General features: G+C 43.9%; 1 protein-coding gene across 3 annotated transcripts in view; it reads right to left on the bottom strand.

The window, feature by feature from the left end:
• Positions 1 to 16,126, bottom strand: part of LOC146389575 (uncharacterized) — a 90,029-nt gene that overhangs the window by 59,809 nt on the left and 14,094 nt on the right. For all 3 annotated transcript variants that reach the window (XR_014797380.1, XR_014797378.1, XM_084910389.1), the window contains exons 2-6: positions 13,062 to 13,409; positions 11,426 to 11,758; positions 11,239 to 11,337; positions 6,829 to 7,155; positions 4,884 to 5,210 (exon numbers count right to left, since the gene is read on the bottom strand). Coding sequence is in view for 1 of the 3 variants with exons in the window: in XM_084910389.1 (XP_084766515.1) it covers positions 4,884 to 5,210; positions 6,829 to 7,155; positions 11,239 to 11,337; positions 11,426 to 11,758; positions 13,062 to 13,409 (1,434 nt within the window). In the remaining 2 variants the exon portion in view is untranslated. The remainder of the gene's footprint in view (positions 1 to 4,883; positions 5,211 to 6,828; positions 7,156 to 11,238; positions 11,338 to 11,425; positions 11,759 to 13,061; positions 13,410 to 16,126) is intronic.

Raw genomic sequence — 16,126 nt, 5'->3', positions numbered from 1 at the left:
CACAGTGACCAGGAATCTGAGGTGTTCCAGGGGGTGTGCAGTTTGTTTGGCATAGACAAGACTTACACAACACCATTCCAACCCCAGTCAGATGGCCAGGTTGAACATTTCAATACCCCTCTCCAAAAGATCCTGGCCTCCACAGAAGAACGTTGCCATTGGGACTGGGACCTGATGGTCCCGTACGCTGTTATGGCCTACAGGGCGACCAAGCACAGTGCTACAGGTTTCACCCCAAACTTCATGATGTTTGGCCGAGAACTGAGTGAGCCAGTGGACCTTGTCGCAGGTTTACCTCCCGATCCAGACAACCGACCCTCAGCTCCAGAGTATGTGCAGCAAATGCGTGAGCGGCTGGGACTGGCCCACCTCATCGCCAGGGAAGCACTGCGTGAGTCAGTCACGCATGCAAAGAGACAATATGAGAAGAACTCTTGCCACACACAGTACAAGACTGGAGATCCTGCGTGGTATCTCCTCAAAGGAACACGTCACGTCAAGAACAAGGTCAAAAAGTTCCTCCCCTCGTATGAAGGACCATTCTTTGTCCTGGGGCAATTGGATGACCTAGTTTATCGGATCCAGAAGAACCCAAGGTCTAAAGTGAAAGTTGTCCACCATGACCAGCTAAAGCATTATCACTGCCGCAAGTCCCTGGACAATACCTGGGCCCTGGATCAAGTTCATCAGTGGTCAACTACAGAGGTCCCACCACCAGCTTTAGAGGATGACCCAGCAGACCGTGATCTGGATCTGCACAGTCTGTTCTCTACTGCAACTGGCAATGGCCCCAGCTTCTCTCTGCCACCTGTCTCAGTTGCAGCTGATCCCGCTCCGGTTGTGCTCGTCCCATCGTCCCCTTCCCATGTAGACCATGAGAATGTTGGGGGTGTGGTGGGTGAGCCAGCAGTTTCAGCGACCAGCTCATCGGCGCAGAACACCAGACCGGTAATGGGTGTGGGTCACTTAGTTTGGTTTACCTACCATGGACAGTTCCAAGTAGGACTGAAGATTCAGTTAAAGTTTAAATCGTTTCAGCCTCCTATACTGTTAGCTACAATGGTTTAAGAGAGCTATATTTTTCATTGTTCCAGTGTTTACATTAAAAAAGGGGAGTAAAGTATCTGAAGAACCTACGGGGTTATCTACATGCACTTATCCATTTGTATTTGTGCCTTCCTAGATGCTAGGATAAGTCATTCCCGGTCACAAAGTAATAGTTATAATTGTCTAATTTCTTTTCTACTTTACAGCACTTGAAATGTTTTATTTTGCACATGCATGTACACCTTTTGAGCCAATGTCTTTGTCACTGGCGTGCACTGGTGGATACTATATCTCACCTTATATGCAGTAATGGCTAACACTTTTATCTCTTGTGGGCTCTAAGCGGTAAAGGGATTGTGTACCAGTTTTATGCATTACAATGCTGGAGTGGAATTATTGTTTAATTGCCATCCAGAGTGGGGGTAGTGTTGCGGGAACTGCCGGCTTGTGTGTGGCTGGGTGCAGTGAGGAGTGTATGCGATGTGTGTGTGAGCATGCATGTATAAAGGAAACGCGGGGAGCGAAAAAAGAATGTCTCAGGTAGAGGCGGCAACCGGGAGCAGCGTTCTAACGGGCTACAGCCTATGCAGTGTGTTTTGAAGTGTGCAGTACTGTTATTAAAGCCTCATATCTTCAGAACTCTCGGGTGTCTCGGCTGATTTCTGCCTGCCTCACTACTCCACAAAAGTGAAGGGAGTTAACCCCGAAGGAGGACAAAACTTCGGCCCTGGAGGAAGCATCTCCCCTTGCGTCTCCCGACCACGGTCAGGGGACCGATGGCGAGGAATGGTTAACGGTAGGATCCTTATGAGCATCCTTCCCCTGAATTCGGACACAGCAAATATATACAGACAAGAGCTGATCAGGGAAATGGAAACATATGGGGAAACAGCTGAGACAAATTAAGGGTGATGGGACAGAGGGAAGCAGAACAGAACACATTGCAAAACTTTCAAAATAAAACAGGAAAGACAGTGCTAAGAAACACAGAAGTGACATAGCATCAGGGATAAACAGGAAGGCAAAAGATAAAACACACTGGGAAGACGAGAGAAAACACAGAGACAATACTAATAGGGAGGACGAGGGAGAGAAAGCAAGAGAGAGAATATGGGACACAGAGAGAATACAAACATGGAGACAAGATACAACGAGGGGTGAGAGACACGCATACATACAGGGAGGTGAATGTAAAGACAGAAGACATGACAGACTCACATGAACGACACAGTGGTGAGACAAAACTAACCTCAACATCAATCTTATTGAAGGAAAACCACAAAACTCAAACACGGAGGAGTATAATACAAGACTAAACTGAGGTTAAACAGGAACTAAATTATCATACTTCCAAGAATATATAATGAGCTCAAGATGCAGGTTGAAAAGACCAAGCATCCTGACAGTTATTAGAAAAATAAGTCATGCTTTATATTTTTCTACATTAAGTAAAGGAAAACTATCGTTAATGTTTATGATTTAATGTTGTTTTGCACTATAGAATACCCTGAAAGCTGTGGTTATCATAAAAAAAAAAGGAATGAGGAATCTCCACCCTGAAAGGTTCAAAATACACCCTTGGTTGAAGTATTCCCAGAGTACAGACTCTTGTTATTGTTTTGCTTGATGCCATTTCTCCCTTCCTGATACCCCCAGAAGGCAATATCAAGTTGCCCAGGGAGAGATCCTTTGGGCTACGAGATGGAGCCTCACACACCCGCCCACCGGTGGAAAGCTGTCTGAGCCAATGAGGGATGCTTTAGGCTCCAGGACCACGAGTGCCCAGCTTGCCTCCACTGACAGTGACATCCAGGAGCAACACACCCTCATTGCTGGCAGCTAGGGGGGATAGCATCACCTGTTTTCCAGACCAAGCACAGTTGGCGCTGCTACCAGAAGTTATTGGCCCGGAGGGCACAAAGCTGCCACGCTATAATGGGGAAGAAAGTCCAGAGACCTACCTTATCCATGTGCAGCTGGCTACCCAGGGTGGTGGCAGAAGAAACAGCTATCCAAGTAGCCTTGGAAGGCAGGGCCCTGCAGATCCTTATGGACCTTCAGCTGGAAGAGAGTCTAAGTTGGTCTGTCTGCCGGTTTGGTCGCCGTACTCGTGCCAGCCGCCCATGGAGAGAAGGGGAGAGTTTGGGCACCTATGTTGCAGATCTCCATTTTTATGCACACAGGGGGTATGCCACTTTTGATGCTGCAGCACAGGAAGCACTTGCTTTTGTTTGTGGACTCCAGCCAAAACAACTGCAAGAGCAGATCTACTTGCATGCACCAAAAACCCTGGCAGCGGCCCTAACTGAAGCAGAAAGAGCAGAGCACGTGCTTGGCTCAGATGAACGAGGTGGCCAAGTATGCTTTCTACGTTCATTGTAGTGCCCAGTGCTCAAACCTTGTCATAGTAAATGCAGACCAAAGTGTACCTGATCCAGGAAATTCCTTTTCTTTACTAGAACGATTATACACATTATGTCAGTCAGAAATTGCTGACAGGACAGCAGGAAATGTTTCATGGGCCACCAGGAGAACTCCAGTGCCTTAGTGATACACGTTGGTTTTGTAGACATATAGCATGTCACAATATCATTGAAAGGTTGCCTATTAGTTTGTGTGTTCTAGAAGAGATCTCATCATAGAAGAATGCACAGAAAGCTGTAGAAGCAAGATGCATTCCGGTTTAAATGAATCTGAGTTTTGTTGGAAGCCTTGTACTCTTCAGTGAAGTATTGAGTGACTCTAATATGTTATCAGAAATTTAAATCCAAAACTGTTGACCTGTCTAAGGCTATATATCTAGTTGAATTGCGTAATGCAGTGGTTCCCAAACTTTTTTTGCTAGGCCCCCTTTGGTTTACAAGAAAATCTTCGTTGATTGAGTCATGCAACAGCAAAGGTGTGTGCGTTTTTTGACATCAAGCTGTGCGCCACATTATTGTTTACATGGGATTAATTTGTACAATGGCGAATATGGACAAAATACTGTTGCTGTACATCTTACTATCTGCAGTTTGTACACGCTTACATATTCACACATAGTTACTGTCACTCTATTTAGAAAGACAGAGGCGTCAGAGTGAACTTCAGACGTGGCTTCTACATTAAACCCGGACGCTGTCACAAACAAATCCCAGAGCCAACATCGTCATCGGTTTTAAACCAACAGTTCTGGGGTGGAGGCTGTTATGATGTCATAATGCCCCACAAAAAAGAGGTGTAATTTCTATTTTGGGGTTTTCTTAGCATCAGTGTGATTAAGGCCTTCATTGTGTGGATGCTTCAACAGAAACCACTTCCAAAGAGCCATAAGTGAGACCTGTGCATGAACTGTGTGACAGCTTCAGTGGAAGGAAACGAGGTGTGAGTCTGTTCAGACACAGCATGCTGTTAAAAACAGAAAGTTCAGAACTGAAAGACGGCTGTTTGCTGGTTTGTTCTGAGGGTCGTAAGAGAGGCTGTGTGAGCTGCTACATGGTGGTGCTGTGCTAACAGTTGCAGGCGTGGGGAGACTTCCTGTGGCTGCTCCACCTGTTTTACATCACTGTGGAACATCGACCCATGTTTTCAGGAGTTTCATGGAGTTTTATAGAAGACCATAAAACAAAAGGGACATGAAACTTTAAATGCTGGATAAAAAGACCCAGAACCATGACAATTGTAACATTGCACTCACCAACAAACAAATCCTCCTTAACAAAAAAAGCAACTCCAAGGTCCAAATTGCATTATATTTCTTCACGCCAATATGCAGGCTGCAAGTAGGGGTGACCCCTGTTATAGAGAATAAAATCCTACATGACCTCTGACCTTTGACCTGTATCTAAAGCACTGACCTCTGACTTTCAGCTCCACATTTTTCTTCAGCAGGATGTTTCCCTCCCTGCCGTAGACGATGCAGGTGTAGGTGGAGCTGTCTCCATCTGTGGGGTATTTCAGGGTCAGACTGAGGTCTCCAGTTTTCAGCAGGTTTCTCTTCATCTTCGTTCGGTCTCTGTAAACCTGGTGCTGTTTGTGAGGCTGGTCAGAGCCATTCTCATACACGTGGACCTTCCTGTTGTTTCTGTCCTTCCACTCCACTTTAGCGTCTTCAGGCAAGTGAAATGTGGTTTTGCAGGGCAGCTGGACAGACTCCACCCCTGAATCCACCTCCACCTGGGGGACTGAGAGGACAACAAAGCACAACATGAGCTTGGATGGAGACATTTGTGTTGACTCTAACAGGCTGAATGCTGCTGCTTCACTGGGAGCTCACTGTTAGATAGAAAGTGGTCAGTGTGAAGAGGAGACGCAGCAGAAAGATGAAGACTGAAAGGAAGAAAGCAGTGAACAGACTGTTGGAGCTGCTGTTAGTGGGACAGGACTTTATTCAGTCTCTGAGGACCAGATTTGACTTGATGAAGCAGAGAAACACAGTCTGAGTGTTTCTGTCACACTCACTTCATCACACAGCTCAGTTTGACAACATTTGGAAGAATTTGATAGAAGCCTTCCTTTAGTAAAAGCACCAAGAAAACACCATGAAAACACCTCACTACACACAAAACTGCAGTACTGGCAAATTGTACATAAAGTATGAAAAGTCAAAGTACTTATTGTGCAGAAAAATGTTCCCATCAGTGTCTATGGATCAATATTACTGCTGCACATGTTTAAGGCTGAGCTCATTTCAAATCCTTTCTATTGTGTTGAATCTGCAGTAATGCATCATATTCTATAAAATCATATGTTTGTAGTGGCTGTCCTGTGAGGACCACGTCTCTCTAAATAAACAGCTGTTAATGAGCTCACAAACACAGGCCTACAGCTGGATTTGAAAAAGTCCATTCAATAGAAAATCAACAATCACAGCTGGATTCAAAGGCTTGAGCTCTGTGTGACATGGTTACCTGTCAGTATCTACAGGGGGATTCAAATATGAAGGAAACATGAAGGTGGTGCATTAGAAAAACTGCTGCTTTCAAGTGCAGAGCAACAAACTATTTGAACTGATCCAACTTTATTAACACAGACAAAGATTTGTGCATCAGCTGCTCTTTGCTGCTATAGATATAATCCAGCTGATGTGGGAGAACTACATGTGACACTTTGATGCAGCCATGAATCTGACTGATTTCTTTCCATTTTCAAAGGTTGATGCATCAGTTAAAGTCCTTAAAAAGCTCAGAAATAAAGAGAAAGGTTGGTTAAAGCAAAGAGAGGCACTGGCAGCATTTAAGACACTAAACAAGAGAAACAGATCAGAGAACATCAGACTGAATAAGTGGAATAAAGTGAAACAGAGAACTAACGCTCCCTAAGAATGGAGCTGTCAGAGGAAGAGAGCAGCAAACTGAAAGTCTCTGTTAGCTGCAGAGCTCTGAAACTTCACACAGCTTTGGATGATAACATGGAGAAAGGATGTGGAGATTTTCACACTTCTGCTAGAAATCATCTTCTAGTTATTGTGACTCAGATATGACTGATTATAGATGAGGACCAAAGAAGGTTTTTGCTGATATTTGAGCTGACTTAGCTTAGCCTGTGTTTTAGCCACATGCTAAACAAACACATGTTCAGAAACTAGAAGATGTTACCTTTCAGATGAAGTCTCACACATGAACTTTGCTCCTACAGTTCATCTGCTGAAGCTTTTACATTTGGGTGGAAATCAAATAAAAACCAAAACAGCCACAAACATCAGACATGCTAACACTGTAACATTATTGGATGGAGCCACTGAGACTGAACCACCATCATGAGTCTGACCTCTGACCTTTGACCTGTATCTACAGCACTGACCTCTGACTTTCAGCTCCACTTGTTTCCTCAGCAGGATGTTTCCCTCCCTGCTGTAGACGGTGCAGGTGTAGGTGGAGTTGTCTCCATCTGTGGGGTATTTCAGGGTCAGACTGAGGTCTCCAGGTTCCAGTAAGTTTCTCTTCATCTTTGTTCGGTTCTTGTATTTATCGTCCTGTTCTTCAGGCTGGTCAGAGCCGTTCTCATACACGTGGACCTTCCTGTTGTTCTTGTCCTTCCACTCCACTTTAGCATCTTTAGGCAGCCAAACTGTGGTTTTTAAGGTCAGTTGGACAGACTCCACTCCTGAATCCACCTCCACCCAGGGGACTGAGAGCACAACAAACCCAAACATGAGCTGTAGTGAAGGTTACTAATGGTCTCCTTATTACCTGTTACAGAGGACTTATTTCTGTGCTTGTCCTGTTAGAACTCGGTGTAGATCACAACATTTTACTACAGGGATTAGAAAATACTGTAGATTTTAAAGAAATTCTACTTTACTGGTGTTAAATGAAGAGTCTTATTTACATAAAAATTTGTCATGGAGTTCCACAGGGTACTTTGCTTGGACCAATGCTGTTTTCATATTGTACATGTTTCCCTTAGGCAATGTTATTAAAATACATTTTCATTGCCAATTAAACCCATTTATATTTATAGATGTTGCCAGATGACACAAATCTATTATTTACAGGCTTGAAGACAAAAATCTATGTGATCCTCTAATTTCCCACTTCTAAATTCAGATAAAAGTGAGATTATTGTAGTCAATAATGTATACTCAAAAATGGCCCCAATAATCTTAGAAACATGGCATCCAACCAGATGTCTACTCTGTGGTATTACCTTGGCCTCTAGTAACACTGTGGACAGTGTTGGGGAGTAACGGAATACATGTACCGGTGTTACGGATTTATTTATTTATTTTTATTTTTTATTTTTTTACCTGTCCCGTTTGGCTCTTTTGCCATCAGAATTATTGTCTAAAGGCAAAGAAAGATGCCCAACGGATTTACTTTATCAAATGGACCATCCCAGCCTTGCCGTAATGGTCTATTTGATTCACCTTTTATTGTTTATTTTATTTTTTTATTTTCACTTGGTAGATACAGGACAGACTTCAATGAGGAAAAGAAAAGGGAGAAAGAAAGAGGGAAAAAAACAGCAGAGAAGAGGGACGGGGATAAAGGGCAAAAAACAACAAAATAAGCAGACAAAAAATACATATATCAATCACCTGGATCACCTGTTGAGAAAGAAAAAAGAAAACAAGCAGAAGAAGACGAGAGCAATACAATAAACAACATCATGATGATATATGGGAATATAACAGTAAATACTAAATATTAAACATTATTGTGCAGCACGCAAGATCGACAGCGCACAGTGTGCTTTGAGGTAGGAGCCAAAAAGGGTGTAGTTTGTGTGTGTGAGCACCCGTGTGTACACCTGTGAGCATGGACGCGCTTGTTTTTTAAAAGGTTCCTTCATGTAATGATCTGCTAGAGGGTGTGGGGGGGCCACTGCCCCGTCCTCCAGGGCATGAAGCAGGTATGGAGGAGATCAAAACTCCAGACATCCAGAGGCCCCCAGAACACAAGAGACCAAGGAAGACCAACAGAGGGGCAGCTGCGCCACTATCCCAGAAAGAGCTGAGGAGAGTCCCAGATGAGGGGTCACTCAGCAGCCGCGGAGCAGAAGCCAGGGGGGGTTGCAGTGATGTGCCCGTGAGCTCCGCCGGCAGCCAGCTGCGCCAGAGTGACCGAGCCCCAGGCCGAGAGGCCGAGGGCACCCCACCCCCGAAGTGGCCCGAGCGAGCCCCAGGCTCCAGGCCCCGATAAGCAGCCACCAAGGAGTGAGCCGGTGTGTACCTGGACGCCCATCCCCGGACACAAAGACCCACCAACGCACCAATGTCTGAGGGAGTCCGCCACCGGCAGGGGAAGTGGTGGGGGGAGATAGGCCTCCATACCTTGGAGGGCCTGAGATGTCCCCAGAGAGGTGGCGTCTGATACCCAACCTGACATATAGACACAGACATACAGGCACACACAGATACAAACATCCATTCCCACCCTCATGCTCTCATATGCAATTACTCAACACTCAACCAACGTGGAGACAAACATAAAGAGACGCTGTACACACGATCACACTCCCCAAGCGTACTCTACGAACTGAGTCTAGGTACCCTTGCCCCTGGAGGGGGAAACTGCACCCAGACCCAGGTGGTGTTACCCTTTTCCCTGCGGCGGGGAGATGCAGACCGCCGCAGCAGCAGGGAGGCCCCACACTCCAGACCCCAGTCGGACGGCCCCCCCGCTCCACCAGGTCGCAGAGAACGGGAGTGTGAGAAGACTCCAAACCTCCCTCCACCCGCTCATATGTAGTGTTGATGCATGTGTGTTCTAAGGTGCATTTAAAACCCAGGAGGGCATGGAGCTACCTGCCAGAGAGCAGCAGGTAAGCGCATAGCCCCTCCTGATAGCCCTCAATGTCTACGTGTATTTAAAATTGAGAGGTGGGCAACGACGCCAGGGGTGAGGTGTACACCCTGATGGTAATTTGGAGTCCGTGTAGCGTGCCCACCCCCAAGATCCTATATGTTTGTGTTATGAGAGTGTGAGTAATGTGTAATGTAATGTAATGTAACGGTGTTATGGATTTAAATAAAAAAATATGAGTAACTGTTTTCCGTTACAGTTACCGTTTAAAAAGGTGGTATTCTTAAAACAGTTACTTTGTTGAAATAAATGGATTACATGGCGGTCTTTTCCTGTTTCATATGTTAGGCTATGGTCTCTCTATTTTTGGTAATTCCACGCCGGTGGAAACCCAAACAAAACACGCATTAAGAGGCTCTAATACCTGTGTCTCAATCTTGCGGCCCATGTCACCCCTTCTTGCGGCCTGCATAATGACGTGAAGAAATATTTGTAAAAATTATTATTCAAAACTTATTTTAATATGAAGGCAATAGGCAGATTGTTACAGGCATAGCCCTAAAGAATGTAGCTTCATGGGCAGTGTAGTCCGTGCTGCAGGGAGAATGGACTGCCATACACGTTATGTGTCTGTGAGCACGAGGGAGGGAGAAAAAGGAGAGTGGAAAAGTACGAGCTGTCACCGAGCAGAAACAGGAGATGGAAGCATGTAAATATAATAATAACCACTGCAGCCAAGAAGAGTGCCTGACGAGCCCAGTTGTAAGTAAGCTATTAAGACTCAACTGTACACTGTGTTTGTGTTTTTCTCCGAAACAATAAGTTCTGTTGGAGCAGCCTTTCAACACCTCTCTCTGTCTCTCGCTAGCAAAGTTGACCCAGACAACGAAGTAAAGCTAGTTTTCAGCTATGAGCCCGACGTATTAGCCAGAGGTCCCTTTACTACAGTTTGGAGCCTCGGACCTGTTTTATATACGCGCGGAATAGTTTTCTATACGAGATCGCTGCAAAAAGTGCAGACTTACCTAATGTCCACCTACTGTTACTCATTTATATTAAGGTTTAAAAATCTAGTTGGTATTGGTATGGCGAGTAACCTTCGGTAATAGTAATAGATCACACAGAAACAGTACATTTATGTATTTGTAAAAAGCATGATAATATATTAAGTAATCCAAAGTATTCAGAATACGTTACTCTCATTGAGTAACGTAACAGAATACGTTACAAAATACATTTTGGGGCATGTATTCTGTAATCTGTAGTGGAATACATTTTAAAAGTACCCTTCCCAACACTGACTGTAGTCATGTCCAAATTCATGGGCAGCATCCTCCTGAGGACCTGGCCTTTTTCTGTTTGATAGATTCTAATTTATTCATGCAAATGAGAAGTCTTCCTCACTTACAAATGTTGTTGTTGGAATCTACAGACTTCTGTGCTGGGACTGGTACACTATATATATTATATATGCTTCTCTTAGACAATATAATTATTATTTTTTTTGCCTAAATTCAGATTAACTTCAAGTTACTGTACTAAATACTAAAAACCTCAGAAACATGGTGACTGATCAATGACTGACACAAAAGGAGGAACATTTACTGAAGCTGCTGCAACATTTACTGTCAGCACATGTTTCCATGTCAGCTGCTGTTTACCACCACAGAAGAAGAACAGCTTGTCCACATGCAGCCTCTGTGTCAGATCAATGCAGTGAAGCACACACACTGTTTAGTAAAGTCATGTTGTGGAGCTGTTTCACTGATCAATGACTGAGTCTGAAGGAGGTTTTCTGACTTCTGGAACAAACCTGGAAGTTTCTCTTCAGCTCTCTGTATCAGCTGTTTGTAACTCTCAACTCTTTCAGCTTCTGGAACAAGTTTGTGTGAGCCACAGTCAAGGAGCCACCAGAGGACACCTGCTAACCATCGGCATTATGGGTAGTGTAGTAGGAGACACTCACCTGACATGAAATAGTGCCGGAAATAATATAGAAGACCTCCAGAAATCACAAGAAGAACCAGGAGAACCAGGAGAGCTGTGGCCCAGGATGGAAACCGTTCTGTGGAGAAACATTAAAAACCCCCAATAATGTTACCTTTTAACTTTATCCACAGCATTGACCTCTGACATTTATCTACATATCTGACCTTTGACCTTCAGCACTACTTTCTGTCTCAGGATGTCTTTGTCCCTGGAGATGGTGCAGATGTATCCTCCACTGTCTCTCTCTGTGGGGTATTTCAGGGTCAGACTGAGGTCTCCAGTTCTCAGCAGGTCTTTGTTCATCTTTGTGCGACCACAGTAAAGGTCGTCCTGGTTCTTAAGGTGATCACTCCTGTTTGAATACACATGGACCACCATGAGTTCTTGCTCAGAGCGAGTCCACTCCACTCTGGTGTCCTCAGGCAGGTCAGATTTTGTTTTGCAGGGCAGGATGACTGACTCTGAGCCTTCCTCCACCTTCACCTTCACCTGCTGGTCTGAGAGGAAAATAAACCACAACATCAGCTGTAGAAGCAGCAGCAGTGAGACTGATGGTAACTGAAGCACAGCTGAGTATCTCCAGTCCTGACCTCTGACTGTTCTGTAACAGTAATAATATATAATAATGTTCTCTCGCACTTTTTGTTTTAATCGTAACTAAAGATGGGAAATAATAACAATTTAGTGATTTTGATTTCATTATCGGTATAATTGTCATGGTCCTGATGTATTATTATTATTATTATTATTATTATTATTATCGATCTTGTGTTCTAGCTGTGGGATGATTTGTTTTTTGAGATTTTCTAGTTCTGGGATTCTGGGTTGGTGCTCCCTCTGTTGGTTCCTGATGTTAGTGTTTCTCCTGTCTCATATGGTTCATCAGGTCTCCCACCTGTGTGTGATTTGTCCCTCTGTATGTATTTATGTTGTGTGAACTCGTGTGCTCATTACTGGCCTGTCTGTGAACGTCTCCGTGAAAACTGTCTGCGTTACTCTCAGTGTAACTGCCATATTTTCTCCCTGCTCATCACCACCTTCATGTTACCTTTGCTCTCCATCCATTCCTGTTTAGGTTTTCTGTTTAGTCTTAGTTTCTCCCAGTTCAGGTAGTCTTTAGTTCTATTTTGCCATCCTCGCCTTGTGTTTTGTTATTTGCAATAAACCTCCCTCACATCTGCTGCCGCAGCCATGACAGTCACTTGTCATTTTGACTCATTATTGATTCTCATTGGGTTCGCTTTGAGTGTCACCACACAGCATAACAAAGACTTTATATTCAGACATTACACAGTGACCCTGGCTGTCAGTGCTGTCTTTACTCTAAAAGCTTTCATCCTGGCAGAGGTGTATGATAAGCGATTCTCTACAAGATACACGTAGATGTCACCAAACTGGAGCTCTGGGAGAGACGTAGCCATTGTCAGGGATTTAAATAAAGCTGCAGAACATGATCACTATTCCACACATTTTGTAGCTCCTGCTCATATCTTTGTTTTTCCTCCATGGATAGATAATCTGAATAATCTTGGTTGGAGACACGTGAAAAAAACCACTTTAGTCCTGCAGTACTACTGACTTACAACCAGTCCATTATTGGTAAATAAAGAAAAATTATAGTATTGATCATTTTGATGTTTCCACTGTTTTTCACAGGTTAGCTGTGAGCTACATGTTGCTCCTGGTTTCTTCAGGTGAGTCACAACAATTTAAGAAATGTTCCCTTCAGTTTGACCTCTGACCTTTGTCTACTGTACTTTTGACCTGTAATTACAGCAGGTGTTTGAGTTTATTACTGACCTTTGACGTGCAGCTGTATATCTCCCAGTCTCCATTTTCCTCTCCCATCACTGATGGAACAGGTGTAGCTGCCACTGTCAGTCTTTGTTGGTTTTCTCAGAGTGAGGCTGAAGTCTGAAGTGTCCAGAGCCTCAGACCTCATTGATGTGCGCCCTCTGTAACGCTGGTTTTGTCCTGTAAGATCATCTCTTCCTTCTTGTCGTACATGGACAGACTTGGGATGAAGATCAGAGCGAGTCCACATCACTGTGGGCTCTTCAGGTATGTAACCTGAGTGCAGACAGGGCAGCAGGACAGATCTTTCCCCCTCATTCACCTCCACAACCACAGCCAGGGCATGCTGGGAAACTATAAGAACAAACAAACAGAAACACAAATTAACTGCATGCTGTGTGTTTGTCTCAGAGTCCACATTTATCAGCAGGACACAGAGACCAGTTTTATAGTCAGACGTTCAAATTTAATGCATTTATTTATTAAATCTGAACATTTAGTCTGTGACGACCTGGAAGATTACTTTTATCTCTCTCTCGCTCGCATCACTCTGTCTGGGTGGAGCTCATCATGGGCTCCTGCCTTTGGTCCATGCACCTGCAGATAATTACTTACCTGTGGTTCATCACTCTGTTTGCTGGCCACTTCATAAGGCAGTGGCTCTGAATTACTCGTCGCTGGACTCTGCAAACTTCTGTGTGCCTTCGTGCATCTTCTTGGAGTGACTTCTCGTCTCTGTACATAGAATCCCTGGACCCGTCTTGTAATACTGAATCTCGGAACCCTGAGCGTGAGTGTTTGCAGTTTGGCATGGCATGTGCAAGTGTGAAGATCCCGTTTTCCCTAACCTCCCCGTGGATCCCTGGAAACCTGGCCTTTCCCCCACTTGTGTATTGAGCACCTGGCGTTGTAAATAAAGAACTGTTTAACTGGGATTCTCTGTCTGCACTTGAGTCTGTCCCCCCCATGTGTGTGCTTTCTACTCCTTACATTTTCAAAACAGACATAATAATAATGGATTGCATTTATATAGCACTTTGTGAGACCCTCAAAGCGCTTTACAATTCCACTATTCATTCACTCTCACATTCACACACTGATGGAGGCAGCTACAGTTGTAGCCACAGCTGCCCTGGGGCAGATTGACAGAAGCGAGGCTGCCATATCGCGCCATCGGCCCCTCTGGTTACAAGATGAGCTTCCCAACCCCCTGAACCACGGTCCCCCATAACAATTACATTGTTACTTTTGCTTAAATGCATTTGAGGGGAGTTATTATTTCATCACTGCGAGCCTTCAAAAATCAAACCCATTTAATTTTTAACAGAAATAAATGAAAGGAAATCCTGCTCATGTAAGTGTCAGGTAATTTCAATTGCAGCATTTCTATCAGCTTAGCAAACAGCAAACACACAAAGTGTTTCCACCAACCTGTGATATTCAAGAAAAATCAAATTATGAGGTATTTGGCCTCAAAAATACATTCTGACATCCCCACACTGAGCGATTACAACCAATTTTAGGTTTCCCCACCTGCTGAATCCACTTTAACACCTGACTGTACATTTCCTGTTTCAGGGCGAAGTCAACCTCTACAATGTAGCAACAGAAAATAGAGATCTATTTTCTTTTTCTTTATTTTCTCTGCTCATGTTTAACTTATCTGATGAAAGCCGAGTACCTTAATTAGAATTAAAATTTAGAGTAAAATAAAGTTTGTATTCCCATATACCAATATTATTTAATTATAACATTAATAGAACTTTAGGTTCAGTTATCTTTGAAAAAAAAAATATAGAAACATCCTTCAGGGAGCTACTTTTACTTTGAGTACATTTGAGAGCTGATACTGTTTCACTTTTACTCGAGTAAAGAAGTTGCTTCAGTATTTAACTTTTACTTGAGCATTTTTTAACACTAGTATCTGTACTTCTACTTAAGTACAGAATGTCTGTCCTTTTGACCCCTCTGAATTTTGCCCACCAAATTAAAAGTTCTTCAATACCCAGACGTGCCCAGGCTGTAGTAAGCAAATAGCAGTCGTTTATAAGGATCATCTGAATTATGACTTATTCAATCGTAGTTCTTTTGATTTACTTCTAAATTACTGCCTTTTAAATTCAATATGTTCTAGTCCCTGTCAGGACTCTTGCTGCAGCATTTTGGATTAACTGAAAGCTTTTCAGGGAGTTTTTAGGACATCCTGATAATAATGAATTACAGTAGTCCAGCCTAAAAGTAATAAATGCATGAACTAGTTTTTCAGTATCGCTCTGAGACAGGATATTTCTAATTCAAGAGATATTGCGCAAATGGAAGAAAGCATCTATCTTCTTCCGTTATCCGAGACCGGGTCGCGGGGGCAGCAGCCTAAGCAGAGAAGCCCAGACCTCCCTCTCCCCAGCCACCTCCTCTAACTTGCCCGGGGGAACACCAAGGCGTTCCCAGGCCAGCTGAGATGTAATCTCTCCAGCGTGTCCTGGGTTTGCCCTGGGCCTCCTTGCGGTGGGACACGCCAGGAACACCTCACCCAGGAGGCGCCCAATCAGACCAGGAGTGACATGTTTAGCCGCATGTTCTCCTTAAATTGCTGGCTGTCTGAGTGGTGTCCCAGAAACGATGTGGGCTTCATAGATAATTGGCAAACCTTCTGGAGGAAACCTGGTCTTGTTAGGAGAGACGGCATCCATCCCACTTTGGATGGAGCAGCTCTCATTTCTAGAAATATGGACAAATTTATTAAACCCCCCAAAATATGACTATCCAGAGTTGGGACCAGGAAGCAGAGTTGCAGTCTTACACGCCTCTCTGCAGCTTCTCTCCTCCTGCTACCCCCCCAAAAACCCATCTCCATAGAGACTGTGTCAGCTCCCAAAAAGACAAAAAACAAACTAAAAACCAGCAACAAACAACTTAAACATAAACAATCAAAAAGAAAGAACAATACAGTATCCACATCTGAACCAAAGAGTAAAACAGTGAAATGTGGATTATTAAATATTAGGTCTCTCTCCTCCAAGTCTCTGTTAGTACATGACTTAATAATTGATCAACAAATTGATTTACTCTGC

The sequence above is a fragment of the Perissodus microlepis genome, chromosome 3 (assembly GCF_051167445.1).
Source record: "Perissodus microlepis isolate ML-2025 ecotype Zambia chromosome 3, ASM5116744v1, whole genome shotgun sequence".
Lineage (NCBI taxonomy): Eukaryota > Metazoa > Chordata > Actinopteri > Cichliformes > Cichlidae > Perissodus > Perissodus microlepis.
The sequence above is the reverse complement of the archived record's forward strand: the minus strand, read 5'-3'. Positions and strand labels throughout refer to the sequence as shown.